This window comes from Maylandia zebra, linkage group LG3 (genome assembly GCF_041146795.1).
Source record: "Maylandia zebra isolate NMK-2024a linkage group LG3, Mzebra_GT3a, whole genome shotgun sequence".
Taxonomy (NCBI): domain Eukaryota; kingdom Metazoa; phylum Chordata; class Actinopteri; order Cichliformes; family Cichlidae; genus Maylandia; species Maylandia zebra.
Genome location: NC_135169.1, coordinates 60,372,522 through 60,395,445, shown reverse-complemented (window position 1 = coordinate 60,395,445; position 22,924 = coordinate 60,372,522). Strand labels below are relative to the sequence as shown.

At 41.9% G+C, this 22,924-nt stretch overlaps 2 protein-coding genes across 4 annotated transcripts in view; one reads left to right on the top strand and one right to left on the bottom strand.

The window, feature by feature from the left end:
• LOC112433318 (IgGFc-binding protein-like) overlaps positions 1-2,533 on the top strand; it is a 72,482-nt gene extending 69,949 nt beyond the window's left edge. Inside the window, exons 99-101 of the mRNA XM_076882276.1 lie at positions 13-109; positions 314-357; positions 1,866-2,533. Of these exons, the coding sequence (XP_076738391.1) occupies positions 13-109; positions 314-357; positions 1,866-1,921 (197 nt within the window). The 3' untranslated portion in view covers positions 1,922-2,533. The remainder of the gene's footprint in view (positions 1-12; positions 110-313; positions 358-1,865) is intronic.
• Positions 2,534-5,039: 2,506 nt separating this feature from the next.
• LOC143416609 (trafficking protein particle complex subunit 14-like) lies at positions 5,040-21,079 on the bottom strand. 3 transcript variants are annotated; one of them, XM_076882029.1, is made up of 12 exons: positions 20,589-21,079; positions 18,201-18,284; positions 14,842-14,971; positions 14,562-14,648; positions 13,588-13,708; positions 13,323-13,470; positions 10,159-10,220; positions 8,750-8,922; positions 8,135-8,268; positions 7,752-7,897; positions 6,875-7,036; positions 5,040-6,387 (listed from the first exon to the last, which is right to left on the bottom strand). In XM_076882029.1, exons 1-11 carry the CDS (start codon positions 21,021-21,023, stop codon positions 6,895-6,897), a joined length of 1,662 nt encoding a protein of 553 aa, XP_076738144.1. In that variant the 5' UTR covers positions 21,024-21,079; the 3' UTR covers positions 5,040-6,387; positions 6,875-6,894. The 3 variants fall into 3 exon arrangements, with proteins under 3 accessions (XP_076738144.1, XP_076738145.1, XP_076738146.1); XM_076882030.1 differs by having other exon boundaries at positions 7,767-7,897; XM_076882031.1 differs by having other exon boundaries at positions 13,323-13,392.
• Between the last annotated feature and the right edge of the window lie 1,845 nt (positions 21,080-22,924).

Here is a 22,924-nt window from a genome sequence, read left to right as displayed (position 1 = left end):
TGTGTGTTTCAGAAACTAAGTGGATTATCCTGATTGCGGTTCTGGTCCCAGTTGCTGTCATTATCATCACCGTGACTACCATTGTTCTTGTTTGCAAAAAGAAAACCATGTGAGTGTTAACAGATCATCTTAACAAAAATATGCGCTTGAATAAGTATGTCTGTGTCCACTGTATGAACACAAATACATGTCTTAAAAATATATCTGGGCCAATATTTTTTGTTTTTTCCAAATACCGTTATAAAACTTCAAATAAATAAATAACTATGCATGCACACATTAAAGTCTCTAACCTCCGTTTTTCTCTTTTCAGGAAAAAGAAGAAGAAGGAGACAAATATCAGCATGGAATCAACAAGTAAGGATCAGGAAAAAGATTAAATGAGCTTTAAAAAAAATCCCCAAAACGCAATAAAGCTGCTCTACCACAATAAACATCTAGTTAGTGTAACACTTACTACTGTTAGTAGTTGTTGTTGTTGTTGTTTCCATAATGTCACTATAAGCATCAAATTGAAAGGGTGTGTAGCAGTCAAGCTCCTGCTCATCAAATCCACATGACCATCAGAGTGACCAGTTTGCTGGGCTGGAACATTCAGGTGTATATTAACACTACACCACCAGGCGAGGATGTGCCAGCAAATCCACTCAAAGGTCTGACAGTAAAAAGCACAACGAAAGAGCAAAATATAAAAATCTCAGACTCTGTGTGCCTCGCTCAGCATGTTATGGGTAAAAATCCACGACAGCGTCCTTCGAATAAGAATAAGTGTCGCTTGTTCGGAAGCTTTTTCTCTCTTAAAAAAAGGAGCATGGCAGCCCACCTTAGGTCTGCAAAGACTTCTCTTCCTGTCAAACTGTCAACAATAGTAGAGGAGGGATGTGCTGGTCGCAAGTGTGAGTAATTCCACAGATTAGAAGTAGGTGGGTTTCTGCTTCTCGAGTCCAATTAAAGTCAAAAACACAAAAATCACAGGAGAGGAGCAAAGGTCTACGCCAGCTGTTTTATTAAACAGAGAAGCTCAGCAAAACAGAAGGAAAGGCAAAGCTCCCCTAGGGTGTTCGCTGTTAGCGCATGCAGGTTGGGACCAACCCCAACGGACAGACAGCAGGAAAAAGCCCAGAGGACTTTCCCAGATCCCCTTCTACAGGAACCCACCTCCCTGCTGTGGAGTAACTTTCCCACGCGCCCAAAAACAGCAGGTGCAGGGTCAAGTACGGGCCAGGACTCTGGCTGAGGGCCCAGCACAAAGGGGCACCCTTAAATTAACCCTTTGCTTTGCCTTCTGACAATAGGTCACAACATGGTCAAAGGTCACACATTACTACAGCAAACAGCGTACTTTTTGTGATAATCTTATGATGTACATGTGAATAATACTTGGCCTAACTACATCAAATATATGGGTTAAATACTTTACATAATAATAAACACTCCATCGTAGGTTAATAGTGTGTTTCAGTATCTCTGTTACCATGTTACTATTTTCTAAGAGCTGCATGAAAAATGTTTATTGTGTGTGTGTGTGTGTGTGTGTGTGTGTGTGTGTGTGTGTGTGTGTGTGTGTGTGTGTGTGTGTGTGTGTGTGTGCATAAGGGCAAAATACCTCGTGCCTAATATTCTACGTGAAAGCTATCTAGTACAGATAGATATACAGTGTATAGAGTTATATAGGTATACATGTCATACAAAAATCCACCACAGGGGGTGATGAAGGGGCAACATGAACTCTGTATACCAGAGTCAAATGTGATGTCATCTCTCTGACAACTAAAGCTTTGTGTATAAATACTCGTATGTATATAATGTGTGTGTATTTTACTTATTTTTCAGCTCTAATATGTCTCCCATGTCTTCTGTTTTAGGTGTTTCATACACAAACATTGATAACCAGAAAAAGGAGAAAGTCACTGCTTTTTGATGACAAACTTCAATGAAACTATTTTTTCTCTATGTAACCACTTGTCATGTCAAAGAAGAGTAAAAATGAAGATAAGACTTGCTTATTTGTTTATTTGTTGCTTTTTTAAGTTATGCTTGAACATGTCATTTGAAGTGAATGTTTAAATAAATAAATAGTTATATGTGTATGTGCTTCTTGTAGTGTCTGCCCACAGTTTTTCAGAGTAATAAGTTCCACCCTGTCTTTACTTCAGAGTGTGCCCATTACTAACCTGCTGTCTAATAACCAGCCAGTAGATGTAGAGAGAGACAGCAAAGCGAAACACCACTGTCCCCTCTGCACCAAAGCTCATGGAAAAAACGACTGAAAGTAGAAAACCATTCTGTATTCAGGCAAATCAAACATTTTTCATTCTTTTGGGAAAACATGAACTCCAGACAATCTGATGGAGTCACTAAAATCATATATTAAAACAAGAATAGGACAACATTCCTCTCAAAGAAACCTCAGTTCTGAAATATTTGCAGACTGTTGAACGAATAGGAAACGCTGCACATTAGTACGCACTGCCATATCTCCTCTTTTTTGATAAATGTTGCTGTTATCAAATTTCAAATTATTTTTCCCAAAAAATCCATTTTAAATACTGGAAGTTCTGTTGTGAATAATAAATGTTTTTACAAAACTGGCCCGCTCTGTTTGTATTTACCTTTTACATGGAGTCCAAACGTTTTCAGAGCATTTGTAAGAGAGGTGGCACATTTCTGGAAAAAGTCTTTGGACAGATACAATCAAGTTTAACTTGTATCCAAATGATGGGAAGATAAAAATATAGAGAAGGAAAGGAACACCGCATGATCCAAAGCACATCATCATCTGTGAAACACCGTGGAACGTGAAGTGTGCCGGGCTACAATCACTGTGGAGAGTCAGCAAAGTGCTATAACACACTGCAAATGGGGGAAAAATGGATACTATTACCGCGCAAGCAGTAGCTGGTAGTCGGGCCACATGCGTGTCCTTGTGCAGTTGAACATAATCAACAAAGTCCGCTTGTAGTTGAAAACAAACAGGCAAACATTTATTTCCAGTCTTGAAATACAGTGATCCGTTTGAATGTTCCTGTACACGGTAAGAAAACTGTTTGACTCCACAGCTAGTTAAAGCCCCGTTACTCCACACTCGTGCACGGTTACCATGTATTAAAGGAACAGTACGTCAAAATTAAATAAGGAAAGAAAATACAATTTAATTGTAAATATTACGCTAAACAAAATTATATAGTAAAAACTGAAATTCCCTATTATCTTACACTTATCCAAACTAATTCAAATTATTAACAAATATACATTCTGTGCAATCTGAGTAAACTAAGAGATGATTAGACCTTTATCTTACACAGTATACTGTAAATGCAAGCTACATGTTTTTAAAGGCAAAACACAGGAAATTGTTCACGAGCCCAGCGAGTCAACTGTCCTCTACTCAACAGAGTTATCAAAGAACAATGCAGAAAACCCAGGAACTGAAGGCAGGGCAATAAAAGCCTGCCAGAGCATGTCACGGGCATCTGATGATGTAAATGAGCTCTAGATTTTAGGGTCACTGACTGCAAAGGATTTTATTCATATATTTAAAAAACAAACTCCTATATTTACAAGTTTAGCCTCTAAAACGTGGGAGAACATCTAACTAATGACCAGCTGGTCAACTCTACTAAAAATACACGTCTGAAAGTATGAATAGAGAATATTTTGCAGAGGTTTTATACATATTTTTATTCACAGCTTTATACAGTGTAGAACAACTGATGACACTATGAAATCCCAAATTTATTAAGAAAGTGAGCTCAAACTTACAGTCAGTCATAAAAAAGAAGAATCTAGATCGATCTATGCACGCACGCACAAACGCACAGACTTCATAGTTTCTCACACGGTACAAAATACTAAATAATCAGGAAGTTGTCACGGTCCGCTGTGACGGACCGAGTGGAGAATGCGTGTAATGGACCCAGGTGCGTACACAAGTGAACAGACGGGAGTGAGCTTTAACAGAAGGCGAGCCTTTATTATGGCTGAAAACAAGGTGTGCAAATACAGCAGGGATGGCGTGGCTAAACAAAAACCTAAACTGGGAACAAACTATGGTGAGGCTATGGCTTGGAAGACAACAGACCAGCCATGGAAACACGGAGGGTGGGAACACAGACGACGCGACACAGACTGTAAGAAACACAGAGACTAAATACACATGAGGGATGATCAGGGGAAGTGGCCACACATTGGAACGCAGCTGACACACATGAACTTAACGACAGGACAGGAGGAGTGAGCTGAATACACAGACAGTGAATGCAGGCCTTCAAAGTAAAACAGGAAACATGAGACATGAACCGGGGAGACGTAGTACAGGGGGAGGTGACATAACTGACAGCATGAACTTGACAGTACAAGACACACAGACATAAACACACGAAGGGCAAGGGAGACGTAATGCAAGGGTGACATAATTACAAAAAGGACTGGACTACCTTAAAGAACCTAAGCAAACAATAAACATCAAAATAGGTTAAGCATAACACACTGGGTCACACGACCCAGGACCATGACAGAAGTACTGTGTAGCACCCACAGTGTGGTTGATGCCACTTGCTGCACTAGAGAACCAGGAACGTATATTTCCAAACTGGGTTACGTTGTTAGAAAGGTCGCTCAATACTTTTAACAAAAGCAAAAACCCAGCAGCTGTGCACAGACTCACTAAGATTACAGTCTCAGCTGCACATATTCAGGATGTTGTGTCCTATGTACACTGTGCTGAACACAACTGTTCTAATGAGAATGAGAACTTTGATGGCCCATGATGCCCTAACCCTAATACATTCACAAAGTATTACATCATCTGACCCTGACAGTCACTGCACATACCTGTAACTGTTACGTCCGTTTTTTAATTGTAAGCCTATTTTTGCATTTAACTCTACTAAACTGTGCACAATGTTTAGGCAGATGCTCAGATTCTAAGACATTGGTACCACCAGTGCAATGACTCCAAACATGCACTCGCACATGCAATCATCTTCAGTCTCAATAAAAACGAGTTACAGTGGGATGCAAACGTTTGGCAGCCTTGTTAATAGTCCTTATTTTCCTGTATAAATCGTTGTTTAATAAAAAATGTCAGTTAAATATATCATACACACACACAGTGATATTTGAGAAGTGAAATGAAGTTTATTGGATTTACAGAAAGTGTGCAATAATTATTGTAACAACCAACGATTTATACAGGAAAATAATGACTATTAACAAGGTTGCACAAACGTTTGCATCCCACTGTACGTCCTCTTTAAACTGTCAGCCTCCTACAGTATCGCTCGTTTTCTACTGCACAGAAAAAGCAGTTTTAATAAAATCAGTGTTAGCAAAAATTATATTCACAACTAAAGTGCAGATTTTATAATTGTTAATGTTTTTTATGTAAAAAAAAATCAAGCAGCTGTTTCTAAGCCGCATCGGGCCCATTTTTGGTCCACGTTCACAAAGTTGAGTGCGCTGCCCGCCAGCTCAGCTGCTGGGATATTTACTCTGGTTATCCTCGTCTTTTTATGATCTGGAACATGCAAGTCTAATAAATCAAAAACAAGAAGGAGATGAAGGAGGGGGCAAATATCACAGCAGGAAGGTCTGAAATATTAGACAGTGCTGCTAGAAGTTAAATCAAAAGATAAACTGAAAGTAAGTAAGTAACTACTGCAAGGGCTCGACACACTCTGACTGGATCCTACTATAAAACAAAACTTTTAGCCCATCAGTCTCTGTGCAAACCATAGAGGCTGACATAAGAATAGTTTAAGACATAAATCCTTTAAGTTTGAGGCAAGAAGCCAAGAACCAGCTGTAAACCTTTGACATGTTAAATAGAATGAGTAATTACATTTTTATTGTTACATATAAAGGCCACATGGCACAGTATGCAAAACAAAACAAAAAACATTTCTTTACAAAAACGTAAAAAGTATAAAGTTTTGTTATCACGTCCACATTTTGAGACATGAACATACTGGAGCTTACTTTGTGCTATTGAGCCTGACTCAATGATGCTAAAAGGAAACTCGAGCGAAACCAACAGATTCAAGCATAAACAGAGACGTGTATGAACAGTTATACACAGTTAAACAGGTTTAGCAAAAACAAACATTTTTAAAAGGTCTTTAAAGGAAATAAAAATGTTGATGTGATGGAGGGAATTTGTCATCAGGCGTAACAAACTCCACTGACCTGAGCTCACATCAGAATCTCATCAGCACCAGTCCTCTGACTCATCTTTCATTCCTCATTCACTGACTCCATCTTTACCATTTATTATAGTAGGACTGCTGCTTCTTCTTCATGAAGACAAAGATCTGACGGCTGCTCTGTGTTGAAGCACAGCCACAGAACAGTGATGCTTTTGTCATAAGCTCCCACAGTCCAGATCACCTGAACGGAGAAACAGAGTGAGAAGAAGTTTAAAATGCTCCTAGGAAATGTACCAACATTAGACCAGTTTGCAGTAGATTTACATTTGTGTACATTTTGATAGATGGACATTTTTCACCACTATCCATTTGATGGCAAATAATCGAAATACAAATTTCATTCCAATTAATTTTAGGGGGTCTAAAGTTACTTAGAATCAAACCGCTCCTTCCAGTCAGCTTGGACAAAGGTTACTAACACTTTCGGCTGTCGTGTTGCTTTAGTCCCATGATAGCTTGTTGTATTGTTTTTCTACAGCCAGAAGCTGAATGTTAACCATGAACATTAAGTAACATGAAACGTATTTCACTCCAGCTTCCTAAGTTTTGTCTTATTTTTACAACATTAAGAGCCAGTCCATTTTGATTGTGCAACTACAGAAGGCGGTTAATGTTTCACCTCAATAAAACAGGTAATGTTGAACAGTACATGCACCAAAGTTTCCTACCTTTTGTGTACATCTTTGATTCATTCCAGCACTAGCACCTTACACTCTCTCTTGGCTATTTTTACCAGTGAAACAAAGCTGGGGTCGGGGGGCAGGTGAGGGGCTCGATTAACAGTTCCTGCAGGAGAGGTTGTTGTCTGGAGCTCTGCCATAGCGCCTGACCTGGACCCAGAACAAAGATATCACAGACATCATTGTGGACTGCAATATGAAAGATTGTCTTAAATGCGTCTCCAATCTTGCATAACTACTACAATGTCTCTAAAAAGTGTATCGTCTATTATGTGAATCTTTTATACAAACATATTTGGCTTAAATCTGACATAGCTCAAAGGAATTTCCATCCATCTTCTTCTTCTGGAAACAACCTAAGCAGAGAAGTCTCCAGCCACCTCCCACAGCTTATTCAGGGGGACGCCAAGTCGTTTCCATGGCAGCAGAGAGATATAGTCTTACCAGTTTGTCTTGGGTCAGCTACAGGGTTTCCTCCAGGTGGGACACCTTGGAACACCTGACCTGAGAGGAGCCAATGAGGCAACCTATAGATGCCCAAAACAATGACCCGGCTCATTTCCAGAAGCAATAGCTCGACTCTGAGCACTTCTTGAATGACTGAACTTCTCACCATCTCTAAGGGAAAGGGCAGCCACCCTCTGGAGAAAGCTCGTTTCTGTTGCTTGTATCTTTGATCTTGGTCACAACCCTCGCCCACCCAAGTTGATAAAAGGTCATTTCTTCCCTTTTTACAGTTTTCAATTAATTCAACTTAACTTTACTCATTTAATAAAAACTTTTTTTCCCAGTCGCCCACACCCCAGTGGAAGTATCTCAGTGCCCCACAGTTTGAGAAGCAGTCTTGTACAATGACCCTCCATACCTGAGATTTACTGACCAAAATGGCTGGTGGTGGGGGAAGCTCTTTAACCGGCTCAGGCTTCGTCCTTCGAAGGTGTTTTTCAAAGGTGACTGAGGCTCCGTGGGCGGTGCGGGCACAGAAGCTGTAAACTTCATATGCTGGCTCAGCTACCGCGTTATCATAGACATGTGGAAGATGGAAAGCCATTACTTACATTTTTTGTCAAGCAAAACTGTGCCAAATAAAAACAATACAGCAGTATGAGCGGTGTAGTAATTCCTGGTTTAAAGTTCTTCAAGGATCAAACATTAAACGGAGCATAAACAGGATTTACTGGGCTGGGTTTGTGCACTGTTAATATTAAGACAATGTCAATACATTTAACAACTTATTTCCTTTGGTACCTCAAAAATCCCAGTTTTGAGAATCTGGAAGGCCACAGTGAAGGACAGCATGGAACCTTTCTTACACTGGCCCAGGTTGTTGAGTGGAGACTGGCACACAACCGCTCCCACACTGGGATCCTGCTCACTTCCTCCTAGATGGATGCATGGACAGTGAGGAGCAGGTAACAAACATAAGCAGGGGGAAGAATGAGAATTTAGACTGGATTAGGTATCCGATAGAGGATTGGAGCAGAGAATATTTATCCAATGCAAGAATCTAAGGCTACGTTCACACTGCAGGTCTTAATGCTCAAATCTGATTTTTTTTTATCAAATCCAATTGTTTTGGCTGCTTGTTCACAATACAAATAAAATGTGACAGCAAACGCGCTCTAGGGTGAACCCTCAAAGCGGCCCGCATGTGCAAAAGCAGACGTCACACACAACGCGCTCTGAAGTAAAAATGGTGGCTACGGATCTAGTAGGTGTTGTTGCAGCAGTCTATCAATTTCTCTCCATGCTAATCAAGTCCAAAACCTCAGTTTCTGTCCATTGACTCGCTGCAGATTCAGGAGAGGGAGCAAATAATTATTTCCCACACACTAGGAACTGTCTGTAGGATTTGATACTCACCCTCTGAATTCCAGATCAGACGAACAGCAAGGAAATCTTGCAAATTGTTGAGCAGCGTATATTTCACCCAGAAGTGTTGTTGAGGCCTGACGGTCCTTGGGCAGGACGCCATCATCACCAACTCCGGACGATTTAAGTGAACACTGGGTATCGAGTAACAAGTAGAGATGCATCTGGAGAGAGCATGATAAGTATTATATTTCTATTATTAGAACATATAGCAGGAATTCTTCTTATAAGAGAAAACAAATAGCACAACAAGACTACAATTTCAATTCTATACAATTATAAACAGAAAAAAGTCATTTAATGTTCTTATATGGAGAGTGTTTTGGTTTCTTCTTTAATACATTTTGTATTTCACACATAAAGGCATACAAAATGACACAATGTGCTTATCCCTGTCAGGGTCACGGGGGGCAGGAGCCTAGCTCGGCTACCACAGGGCGAGAGACAGGGTACACCCCGGACAGGTCGACCAGTCTATTGCAAGACTGATACATAGAGACAGACAACCATTCCCACTCACAGTCGTACTTATGGGCAATTTAGAATTATAAGTTAACTTAATCCCACTAAACTTTGGTCTTTGGACTGTGGGAGGAAGAGAACCCACGCAAACTCCACACAGAAAGGCCCCAGGCGCTGGAACTGTGTTACTCCTGCTTGCGTTTGTTGAGCAATTGCTGTCCTTCTACAGCAATGCATAGTGGTCAAAGGTCTAATGTAGTGCAGCCACATACATGATCCATAGTTGCTACAGTCTGCGCTAAGGGTGCAAACACGCACTCAGTTGTTATTTAAAATAGATGTTAAACTACAAATTCTGGAAGTCATATAAATATCATCTCTTAAATTGTTTAAAAAATTTTTTTATTTTGCCACAGTTGGTGAAATTAATCAATTTATTTTTATACTAATTTTCTCTAAATCCTGTTATATGTTTGTGTTCAGTCAAATAACATAATAGTGCTGTAGATCCAAAAATATAGGATTATAGATCTCTCTCTCTCTCTCTCTCTCTCTCTCTCTCTCTCTCCATATACATATACATATATATATATATATGTATATTAAAGGTTATTTGTATTTAGCAGCCTGCAGCCTTTTGATGATCCTTTGGTGCCCTCTAGTGACTCATGTGAAATAGTGATCAACTGGGAAATTAATGTTATTTCTGTTAAATAAACTTGTACGATCTTTATTTGTAGACCACACTAAGCAAAAGATAAATAAAAACTCAAAGGGAACTTTAAGTCTGTTTGCCATCCTTTACTGGATGCAAGCAGCAGCTGTAATTACTTTAAAATACACAGCAGTCGTTTCATATACACAGTACATGCAGACTCCAGGATTGTTATGTACTGCTACTGCTACAGAAATACCTCAACAAGAAGACAAATAGTTACCTCATGGCAGGATGTACTGGACTGTGCCACTGTAGGACAGCCAACAATGGGACTTCCAAACCCTATGAAAAGACAACAACATTATTTAATAATTAAAACCTCCTCTTCGACCCCTCTACCTCTCACATTGGACTCTCCGGGAGGCTTCAGACTGAAAGCCCCATAGAGGGCAGAGAAGTGACAAGGTGATGAGAGGCATTATGAGGTATGGTCTTTCCATGTGATTTCCATGCATCCTCATTAAATTTTCAGTTTTTACAGGTGGGATAAGGTCCCTAGGCTAGATGCCCCATGCTAACCAAGCCTACCTCGGATATGGGCAAGAGAAAAGGGAAACCATACCATCGCCAGGATTAACAAGGTCCCTGTCAGGTGTTGAGGAGCCAGGATACTGATGAAAAGTGTACTGAAACAAGAAGGCTCAAGTCGGCAAGAGATGAGAACAGGGCACTGTTGGAGTACTAATATGCAAGTAACCCCAGGAGAAGAGGTTACATGAGCGGGATGTGGGACCTCTGGTATCTCCAGCATCCAGATTGTCAGCAAAACAACTACTAACTCAGTGTTCCAACATTTGGAGGAAGGAACTGCTGTCACAGCTAGAGACTGACGAGGTACAACACACAAGCTACGGCAAGGGGGAGCCAGGAAGACAAGTTGGGGGGAGATATCATCATCACCCCCACCCGAGCTTGGGTACCAAGCCCAGGTACGATGGAAGAAGGAGCGCTGAGTGTGAGAGAAACTGACCTGAAAGGTAGGATCATGGTGAAGCTTTAAATTTGGACCCTCCGTATTCGGTTACCAAGATTACGTGAAGCACTCTCTGAAGGTCTACTAGATGATGTGAATGCAGCACTACGGACAGTTCCTACTGTAACCATCACTGAGACTAATCAATACCCTTCAGTACCCTGGAGAAGGAGACTGGAGGTCAAGATCAAGGTAGCGTGGAGGGAAGTTATCGGTATTGAAGTAGAAAGAAATACAGCAAGCATGATAACCTGCCTCAGTACCACATGGAAGCTCCTGTCAGGCATCATATCGGAGGCTGAACAGGCAAATGGTTCAATACATGAGCGGCGCACAGAAAGGAATCAGCAGGAATACTAGAGGAGTGAATCCCCAGCTACTGGTAGACAGAGCAGGCGCCTGAGACTGCAAGAGTTTGAATAATACAGGCTAAGGGAAGCATGTATAAAGTAAACAGAAAAGGCAGAGTGCCTTTAATTCCTATGGCATGTTCTAACCTCTGTAATACAAACGGTGGTGACCAGTAATGAAAGCAGCACTGTGATGTGGCAGATTTCTTTTCTGATGTATTAATCATACATTTTTATCGTGTCACATTAGTAATAGTAATAGCAAGAGCACTCCTGTCACTTAGTTGTATGCATGTGCACTACAAATGGGCCTTATGCTCTACACACACACACTTGACGCAGTGAGGCCAGTGTTAGTTCATGGGAGAGGTTAAACAGATAGTGAGCCTCCTGTTTATCAGGGACGTAAATCCTTGGGTGACGGCCAAGCAGAAAACAAAGTCATAATTCTGTCTGTGAGGGAGAATTATGACTCTGCGGTCCTACCTACCTATGTCATGTTTGGTGACAGGGTGTGTACCACACTCAACATGGACCAGAGGAAGCAAAGGAAAGAGTTGTCTCAGGAGATTAGAAAGAAAATCATAGACAAGCATGTTAAAGGTAAAGGCTATAAGACCATCTCCAAGCAGCTAGATGTTCCTGTGACTACAGCTGCACATATTATTCAGAAATTTAAGATCCATGGGACTGTAGCCAACCTCCCTGGACGTGGCCGTAGGAGGAAAATTGATGACAGATCAAAGAGACGGATAATCCGAATGGTAACAAAAGAGCCCAGAAAGACTTCTAAAGAGATCCAAGGTGAACTTCATGCTCAGTGAACATCAGTGTCAGATCGCACCATCCGTCGCTGTTTGAACCAAAGTGGGCTACATGGGAGACAACCAAGGAGGACACCATTGTTGAAAACAAATCATCAAAAAGCCGGACTGGAATTTTCCAAACTACATGTTGACAAGCCACAAAGCTTCTGGGAAGATGTCCTGTGGACAGATGAGACCAAAATTTTACTTTTTGCCAAGACACATCAGCTCTATGTTCACTGACAGAAAAATGAAGGAGGAGGAGGCTCGGTTATGTTCTGGGGCGTCCTCTGGGGTTGAATCTGTGCAGGGTACATTGAAATCTGAAGATTGTCAAGGTATCCTAGAGAGAAATGTGCTGGCCAGTGTCAGACAGCTTGGTCTCAGTCGCAGGTCATGGGTCTTGCAACAGGACAATGACCCAAAAACACACAGAAACACCCAAGAATGGCTGAGAGGAAAACACTGGACTATTCTAAAGTGGCCTTCTATGAGCCCTGACCTCAATCCTGTTGAGCATCTTTGGATGAAACATGCCGTGTGGAAAAGGCGCCCTTCAAACTGGAAACAACTGGAGCAGTTTGATCAGGAGAAGTGGGCCAAAATACCTACTGAGAGGTGCAGAAGTCTCATTGACAGTTACAGGAATCGCTTGACTGCAGTGTTTGCCTCAAAAGGTTGTGCAACAAAATATTAAGTTGTGGGCACCATCGTTTTTGTCCAGGTCTGTTTCATGCATTTAGTTTTTTTTAAATAATTCTGTTCAAGCATGGTTAAAAAGCAATGTGTGACTTTCAATGGTTAACATTCATAGAATTTGTATTTACTTATACTTTTGTTTTACAGTTATTTCTGTGACCATTGTGAGTTTTTCGCTCATTGACTGAAGGGTACCAAGAATTTTGTCCACGTCTGTAAATCATATATAAATCACGGTTTATGCAAGCAAATTGTTAGTACAATCACTTGCTTTATTTCTACCGTGTGTGGACTCAGTGGAGACCTTCAAAAAGCAGCTAAAGACGTGTTTATTTCAAAAAGCTTTTAATTGGAACAGGGTTTTATGATATATGTGTTTTTACCTTGTAAAGCACTTTGTGACACGTGTCTGTGAAAGGTAATATATAAATAAACTTTACTTCCTTACTATTTATTGTAATCATTTGGCAGCTTTAACTTTGCACTAAAACTTGTTTTCACAAAATCGCACTGGTTTTAAAAAAGTAACGACACACTCTCCAGTGTGCCTTCTCACCTTGCTGGATTGCTGTTCTTCTTTCTCTTGTAGCTGCAGCTGAAAAATGAAGGTCTGCTCCTCCAGGGCACTAAGCATACAAGGTAAATGTGATGATTTGTTGTCTATCCGACAGAATGAAGCCATGCTGATCTCTGCTGACTGGTGGCTTTAATAGAAAGTATAAAGCGTTATGCTCATTAGGAGGCTAAAGAACACAGAAAACAACTTGCCAATTACTTCCCTGCTTACAAAGCATTTGCACACCGAGTGCATATGTACTTACCAGACATTGTCGACTACGAGCACTGAGCCATCAGGCATCATGGGAAGGTAAGACGAGTTATAGTTTGGAAGAATCTTGACATCTTTGACACACATTCTGTCCTGTGAGCTGCAGTTCATCACTGAGGAAAAAGTAACCCACTAATCATTAGCTGTTTATGAGCTTATTGTACTTCTAGGTACAATTGCATCATTTTGGTGTTTTGCTAACTTGACGCAGTTTTCTGGACCATTCAAATTCCCAATTTTTGCTAAATTTAACAGAATAGTATTGTATATTGTGTATATTCATTTTGTTTGAAGTTTAAAATGCAGTAAAAATCAGATGAAGGTAGCGTGACAGACGTTTACTTTGATTACACAAAAATGAGGCAGGACTACGTGATGGATAATTCTAAGGAGCTCGGAAAGCAACCAGCTGGGCTTCTTTAAGTTTCTTGAAGACGTTTCACCTCATACTTAAGCTCTAAAATCAAATAGTGGCGAGTCACAAGTAATTACACCCTATTTAAACCCCAGTGGGCTGCCCCCTACTGTTGCATTTAAACCGTATTTAAACGTGTTTGGGTTTATGTTAGGACTACTCCTGGCAACGAATTTCTTACTTGACTAACTATGTGGGGGGGAAATGAGACACTTGCTTAAAACTAAGAAACACTCAAATATTCATTTGAGAACTGTATGATGAAAAAATGTCAATTCCATAATAACAAAAGGGATTTGAAACCACGTATCACACTGTTTAGTAATGAATCATGGCGCTTAACTGTGTGGCGTCTGACATGGTTAATGATCAACATTAAACATTACACGTAGCTGCTTTAGTTTAAGGGTCGTGATATAGCGGCTGCTGTTTCACTTAATACTGAGACAGGTAGCTGTCGTTTAGGAGAGATCCAGATTTGGGAAAATACAATTAAAAAAATAATAAAAGTCCACGTTTTGTGTCTGTGTGTGCATGAGCTGCTGTTCTACCCTTGAGGACGGTCAGATGTTTTCCAGAAACAGTCATATGTCGACACTGGACACTGGGAGGTGGAAGAACATCCAGGGTAGTGCTGACTAGGAAAGAGGAAACCATGGTGTTTGTTTACTATCAGACTGGACAATGGAATTATAATTTATATGTAATCCAATGGGACAGATACTGGTTTCCTAGTCTTATGACCTCATTAGTTGTAGGTTTTAGACTACAATCCTTTTTAACTCTTGTGACACACAGAGCTCATTCAGTATGTTGAGATGGCGTGTTTACCTTGTGCCTTGAAGGTGCTAAGATCTTGTCTGAAGGTGCATGTTGGACTCCTAAACTGCAGCAGAGTCAGGTAGCCAAGCTCCCTTAATTCTGCATTTTCCTCCATCTGCTTCCACACAGTGACTACAATCTGTCATCACAGAGAGGCATTCAACTACAGGTTCCACCTCTAGAGTTCATCATACAGGGTACTATGCAAAAGTCTTAAGCCACCTTTAATTTCTTACACTTTGTTAGGAAAACTGGAAATAATAATAATGGATTGCATTTATACAGCGCTTTTCGGGGCCCCAAAGCGCTTTACAATGCCACTATTCATTCACTCTCACATTCACACACTGGTGGAGGCAGCTACGGTTGTAGCCACAGCTGCCCTGGGGCAGACTGACAGAAGCGAGGCTGCCATATCGCGCCATCGGCCCCTCTGGCCAACACCAGTAGGCGGTGGGTGAAGTGTCTTGCCCAAGGACACAACGACCGAGACTGTCCGAGCCGGGGCTCGGCAACATTCCGGTTACAAGACGAACTGCCAACTCTTTGAGCCACGATCGCCCTTATACATAAATACATAAAGTTTTACTGAAACTCAAGTTGTCTGCAGTGTTTCCTGACTGCCAGTGCCAGCCTTGTCCCTGAGACGCTGCGAAGGGCGAACTGAACCTCCAGCCTCCCGGGGATCCGGCAGCTTATGCGCCACAGCAGACGCAGCTGCAGCAGGAGGCAGAGGGCCAGCAGCTGCTGGAGCGTCGTCATCCTCGGCTCCTAACGTGTTCGAGTCAGGGGTCACCAGTGTGGAGGTAAACACAGACGAGACGAGAGCTCTCACACGCCAACGTTTCGCACTCTAACGTTATTCTTGAACAAACAACAACTGCAAACATCGTACCACAAAACTCAGCAACACACTTCCTGCGTGTGAGTGGAGTCCACCACAGTGGAAATAAGGCAAAAACAAGAGTTTGTAGATAAGATAAGCTTTCTTGTCATTTCTGTCTTCACAAAGATTTTTCCGGGCTTCTTGAAGGGCTTTCCAGAGGTCTAATAGGGTTGTTGGCTGCTGCTGTTCTCTGTAAAGATGATGCGGGCTCCGAGGAGGCCGATCCATGATGTACTCCATTGTGTGTTTTTCTCTTCAGGTACGCTTTTACTCCTCTTTTTTACTTTAGTTTGGTTTTAAAAATTTTGTCATCTAGTTTTTGTTTTTAGTTTAGTTTTGGTTGATTGTAATAACATTTCTACTCAGTAGTGTGCAAGCCTGACAATATCAGGCAGAACTGATCCAGGGTATCACTGAGCTGGATCGTCTCAGGTGCATAGTCTCAGATTGACCGAAACAATGTCTAGATTGAGGTCAGGCATGTGTGGGGGCTGGTCAATAGTATCAGTTCCTTCATCATACTCTTGTCACATGAGACCATGTGACCATTCTGGTGCAACACAAGAAACCCAGGACCTGCTACACCAGCGTATCATCTGACAGTGGCTCCAAAGATTTCACTCTGACACCTAACGGCCATCAAGCTGCCGTTGCCTAGCTTGCAGAGGGATGTGCATCCCTCCGTGGATGAGGTTGCCCATTCCCTAACCTACAAACAAACCAGTCATGCTGAGCATTATTACAGGCAGCATAACATCCCCCATGACTTCTCCATTACTTTCACATTTGCCACATCCACTCAGGGTGAACCTGTTAAGAGGTAAATGAATTGGTTTTTATCAGCACCTCCAAGTCTGAGGCCATGTACCTCAGCTGGCAAAGGGCGGAGAGCCCACGCCGGGTCAGCGACAAGTTCCTGGTTGAGGTTGTTCAGGAGTTGGGTGCCTCCTGGGTGAGGTGTTCCAGGCATGTCCTACCAGGTGGAGGCCTCGGGGCAGACACAGGACATGTTGGAGAGATTATATGTCTCTACAGGCCTGCGAACGCTTTAGTGTTCCACGGGATAGGCTAGAGGAGGAGGCAGGAGGTCTGGGCGTCTCTGCTTAGGCTGTTGCCCCCGTGACCCGGTCGCAGATTTGTGGAAGAAAATGAAAGGATAGATGGAGTGGTCTTGTTATTGGCCCTCTAGTAAGCCTGTAGTTAATGTAATTAACACCAAAGCAACTGAAACCGATTAAAAATCCCCTCTGCAACTTAACTGACCAGATTAATATACCAAGGGTTGAATTTATTTAATGCTTTACTTTGATTAAAAAGTGTTCCTGTAATTAGTTTGAGTGTATAAAGAAATCAGGGATGAGTCAAGACTTTTGAACAGTTTTGTACCATTTAGGAATAATAAGCACAGTACAAACAAACACTAACAAATATAAACACTAGAACCTATACAATACATGTTTACGTTTTTTTACACCATTTAAATTCCTTTTACTGAAGGCATCAGAACTATGAATGAACACATGTGGAATTCTGTAATAACAAAAAAGTGTGAAATAACTCAGGACATGTTTGATATTTCAGGTTCTTCCAAACAGCCTTTGCTTTGAGTCCTGCTTTGCTCCCTCTTGGCGTTCTCTCCATGAGCTTCATGAGGTCGTCTCCTGAAACGGTTTCCAACAGTCTTGAAGGAGTTCCCAGAGATGCTGAGCACTTGTTGGTCCTTTGCCTTCACTCTGAGCTCCATCTCATCCCAAACCATCCACACTGGGTTTAGGTCAGGTGACTGTGGAGGCCAGGACCCATCAGACCAAAGCACAGATGTCCTCTGGTCTAATGTCCACTCCTTGTGTTTCTCAGCAGCTGTTTGACCATAAAGGCCTGATTCACACAGTCTCCTCTGAACATGTAGAGATGTGTCTGCTACTGGAGCTCTGTGTGCATCTATCTGGGCTCTGATCTGAGCTGCTGTTAACTTGTGATTTCTGAGGCTGGTGACTCGGATGAATGTATCCTCAGCAGCAGAGGGGACTCCTGCTCTTCCTTTCCTGGGGCGTCCTCATGTGAGACAGTCTCATCGTGGTCTTGATGGTTTTTGTGACAGCACTTGGGGACAAATTCAAAGTTTTAGCAGTTTTACAGCCTGACTGACCTTCAGTTCTGAAAGTAATGATGGGCTGTTGTTTCTCTCAGCTGATTGGTTCTTGCCATAATATGAATTCTGACAGTTGTCAAATATGGCTGCCAGCTGTGCACCAACCTGACTGCTGCACAACACACCTGATGGTCCCAACCTCATTAAGAAGGCAAGAAATTCAGCAAATGAGCCCTGACAGGCTCACCTGTGAGGGGAAACACGTCAGGTGACCCCATCATGAAGCTCACTGAGAGAAGGCCGAGGGTTTGCAGCGCTGTCAATCTATCTACATCTATACACACACACACACACACACACTACGTGTACATGCATACAGGTGTGTCCAACCTTGGCTTTACGTGTACTGACTGGCAGCTTGTCCAAAGAGACAGTGAGACAGAAGATAAGCTGGTCTTCCAACACCCAAGCAGACTGCAGGAGATCAACATAAGACAATTTTTGTTTAAATAAATAAAATAATATGGACTGAGTTAAACAATCAGTCACAACAGTACGATATCTAACAGCTGCCATCACAGGTAAAACTCTTAAAACAAACACTTTGGTAAATAAAAAATGAAACCTGTGCTCGCTTAATGCTAGTTTAGCTTTAATTGTGGTGGAAAATAATGTATGCGTTTCAGTTTTCTGTTTGCAGATATTTATGTATAGACATTTACAACAGCTGATAAATTAAAATTTAAAGAATAGTTTTACAATCATTTGTTGTATGTGTTTGTTTTTTCCTGAACAGTTTGTTGTAGCAACTCTTTTAACTCTGCATGTTATGGTAATTCAACTGTGCAGGTGCCCTGCTGCCACTGGTGCATGGATGTACGGCTCCTGAATGACTGGCTGCAGCCTTATATATAAAGCCTGGAGCGCTTCACACGCTTCTCCTAACAGCTGAGGAAGTGGAGTGGGTGAGCTGCCGTTACTTTGAACACATCGTTTTCTCCTGTTTTTGGACAGGAGGTCAGACTCTGTCTTTATTTTGGTTCCTTTCCTCTGTGAGGTCGTGTATGTTGGCATCCATCAGACCTTAGCTTTGTTTTATTTACTATTTTGGCCTCAGGTCACCCTGAAGTGTTGACACTCCTGTTCTGTTGTTTTTGCCTCATTACTTTGTAAATAAATGCCATGTAATGACCAGTGATTGTTTCCTGTGGCTGCGTGGGTGTTGGTGGGGAGCAAGTGCCTCATCCATGCCATCTCCTGGCCCGCAGACGGGTTGTAACAACAGGGACTAGACAGGAGAGTGCTGAGAGTGTTTTTGTACTTACGTAGTTTGTTTTTCTAAAAGTAACCTTTTACTTTCACTCCTCACATTTTCAAAAACAGACTCATTACTTTGCATTCAAGAGGAGTTATTATTTGTTACTGCGAGCCTCCAAACATCAAACTGATTTATGTGTAAACAGTAACACATCCATGGCAGTCCTGTTGTGTAATCGTCAGCAGAGGATGATGCATAAAAGAGCTGAAGTGTGTCAAAGTCAGGGGTTAAAACTGGGCTTCATGAGCTGCAGGGCTTCAGCATCTAGTCAGCCCCACAGAAGGTGAGTGAACATAAAGGGAGTAATGTGTTACTGAAGGTCATTTCAAATGCAGCATTTCTGCAAACACACAAATTGTTTTTGCGCAGTTTGTGTAACAATGTGTTGACAGGGAGAGAAAAGAAAGAGCTAACTTCACTCAGACAGACAGGACGTGGCAGGAAGAAGAGAGCTTACATTTAAAGGTAAGGATGCTCGTGGGATTTTTTAAAACGAGATACTTTGTTTGTATATGTGACTTTTTTTAAATTTTGAAACATGCTGCAAATCAAACTAAGGCATGAAAACCCTCTGCAGGTTAGTTTTCTGCACTGGGACGACTTAAAGTAAAGCACAGTGGCTGTGGGTTCATGGCCACAGTTAGCTTAAATCACATGTAGCAGAGAGTCACATGAATTTGATGAGCTTAGATCCACTGATGAACTCCACCTTGATACTGGTTTTATAGCATCTAGTATAAAGACAGTATAAATTGTGGAGGATGAAACATCTGCTCACATCTGGTTGAATCCAGGTGTGTCCATCCACAGAGAGCAGCAGGTCAGCTGATCACAGCCTGCACAGTAAGAACACCTAGTGGAGCTCTCAGGAGAAATGAGTGTGAGTTTGATTCAGTTCCCCACACTGAGCCGTGACAACCAGTTTTAGGTTCCCCACCTGCTGAACCCACTTTAACCTCTGACTGTGCACACTTCCTGTTTACAGGCAAAGTCCCCTCCACAATGGAGGCAACAGCAAATAGATTTGATTTTCCTTTTTCTTCAGACTCTAGCTGAGTATAATTAGAATCAAAAATAGACTAAAGTTTGTGTTCCCCTCTGTTATTCTATCATTGTGTTCACATAGCACAGGGTTCAGCGTCCTCCTTTACTTCGAGCACATTTAGAGCCTTTACTTTTTTTTATTCAAGTAAATAAGTAGAATCAGTACTGTAACTTTTACTGGAGTATTTTTACTAGTAGTATCTGCACTTCTACTCGAGTACAGACAATCTAAACCACCCTCTGTTTTTTGTTTTGTTTTTTATCTAATTAGGACATATGTGTAGGTTACTTAAAAACCAATTTTTTTCCTGTCTCGTTGTAGGTAACATGCGACAATGAGTGATGACAGTTCTGCAGAAACATTAGATGTGTGTAAATCTATGGACTTCCTCTTCTTCAGTACTGGCTTATTTTACCTTGGCTTGTTCTGTCTCGCTGTGCATCGCTGCACTACTGGGTGAGCACTTATGACTGAGGAGTTGGTGACACTGTGTGAAGGTCTGCTTGTCCCCCCGTCTTCTTCCGCTCTGTTCTGCGGTCCTACACTCTACATCCTCGCTGTCTTCACTGCAGCTGCTCATGCGGTCACACTGCTCAGCCGGTGTCTGCCTCCAGCTCTCCGCGGCGCACACGCTCGCCAGAGCGCACAAAGAACCCCCCAGGTCCTTCCGAGACAGAGCACCATCGTCCCTGTCCGTTAAGCCCCGAAACCGCAACACCAGCAGAAACTGGAGAGTCTCCCCGAGGTAGACGTTCTTTCGCTGAGGAAGCGTTGTGTAGTTTGCTGCGTCTGATAAACTCGATATTTGGGCGACAGGAAAATACAAACAAAACTTGTATTGCGACTCCATCGTGGCGGTGGCTAACTCTGCCTCTGCATTTCACCGCGCCTGAACAGGAGCTTACTGAAAGCGCCCACCAATGTGTGCATCCTGCTTCCTTTCACTAATAGCGACAAAACAACAGGACGATTAATCGATGTAGAGAAGACGAATCAGACCAATGCAATCAAAAGTCAGTGACGAAAACCAGAAAAACGAAGGCATGCTGTACCAGGATGCAGTTTACATAAATAACATTTATAATAAGATCATTTTACGTCACCTTGCAGTGACTTCCTACTAAAGCTTAACTCTAAGCCCATGCAGCCCTAACTGACAGCTGCCACACGATATTGCCAACAATATTTGCTCATCTGCAAACACACATGAACCTGAGTGAGATCCCATTCTTAATCAGCTCACCTGGGAACCTTGCTTTCCACAAGGTGCAGGTCTGTGTTTATGGGAAATCTGACCAGTCTGACCATTTGTGAGGTCAGACACTGATGTTGAACCAGACGCCCGAATCACAATCTCTGCTCTAGTTAATTCCTCAGGTGTTCTGTCAGGTGTTCATTCACACCAAACTGTCTGATCCATGAACAGGGAGGGGTCGTACCCATCACTGGGAGCATGAAGCTGAAATCCATGAAGCTCTCTGCACACTGTTCTTAAGGTAATATTACAGCCACAGTCTTGGAGGTTTGCTGGCAGCCTCTTTCATTCCCAATCACGTCCACTTCATTATAACTGTGTCAGTTGGCGATATCCTCCTAAGACCCAGCAATTAACTTTTGTCCTCCTTTGGGGACACGAGTCTGATACTTCTACATCATGCACCATATATGACTCCTGCTGTACTGTCAGGGGGCATCCTGGCTTTTGTGTGGGCTGGGCAAACAGAACACATCAGCTTCCATATTTTATGGCCATGAGAGATTAAGTGATACTTCTGTTTTTTGTAGATTCTATTGCTTAAACTCAAATTGTTCCTTCTTTAATTTGAGCATCTTAACTTAGATCTAGATTTCTCAAATGCGTAGTAATTACAGGCTTTCCAAAACAAAACTTTTATTCTGTGTTCTTTTAAGTCGGCAGAACTTACTACCTCATAACCGATTGGAACAGTGTCTATACTTCAGGAAGTAGAGGGCAGAATGAGGCAGAAAGGATTTTACTCAGAGCTGTCGAAAAGGAATCAGTCAAAGGATGAAGTGGAGGAAGGCCAGACATCAGAGAGGGAAGGTGAAAGCTAAAAGGAGGTGATGCACCTCATCCAAAATAAGAACTGTTAAATGTAGGGCTGTGAAGTTTTTAGGCACAACAGTATCAAACAACGTGGCCCACAACCACGTGATTCTCTGACTACATCAAACAGAAAATAGGCAACACTTTGAAATAAATATTAGTAAGTCCATTAAGGCAACAAATGAGAACAAATGTCCTCAACAAGGCTGCCAAGGAAAGATGTTTCCCTTCACAGGCGATCTCCTGTCTGAGAAACCAAACCTCATAACTTCAGAGCTTATACATCTTGTCCAGAATAGACTGTGGGTGTCATCATTTTGCCCGTTCTCAGGCTCCTCAAACGCTGGCACGTCCTTTAATCTTTTTGTTTGCCCTGTCTGTCCTGCATCTCTGACAACTTCCACAGTTCTGAATAAAATATTTTTCAGCTTCACTCAGCTTCATATTCTGTGATCAAACAAGCTGATGTCCACGTCAAGGAACAGAATATTACAAAAAAAAATGTTTCTGTGAAATTAAATTAAATTATCTAAAAAAATCTAAATATCAAAACATGTCTCGGGAGGAGTGTTATGAACTCCTTGGCCTGCTGTATGATCTGATTCGAGACAGTTTATACCTCAGTATATTTCTGAGTGCTAACTATAATGTACAAAGCAGCCTGCTAACTAAACTCACTAGCT

Excerpts from the sequence above, each read along its gene's own strand:
- LOC143416609 (XM_076882029.1), bottom strand. The coding sequence starts at position 21,023 with ATGGAGTCGCAATACAAGTTTTGTTTGTATTTTCCTGTCGCCCAAATA. Across the intron at positions 14,649-14,841 it reads TAGCACCTTCAAGGCACAAG|TCAGCACTACCCTGGATGTT; the intron begins GTAAACACGCCA and ends CCTCTTTCCTAG. Across the intron at positions 13,471-13,587 it reads CTCGTAGTCGACAATGTCTG|CCACCAGTCAGCAGAGATCA; the intron begins GTAAGTACATAT and ends TTTCTATTAAAG.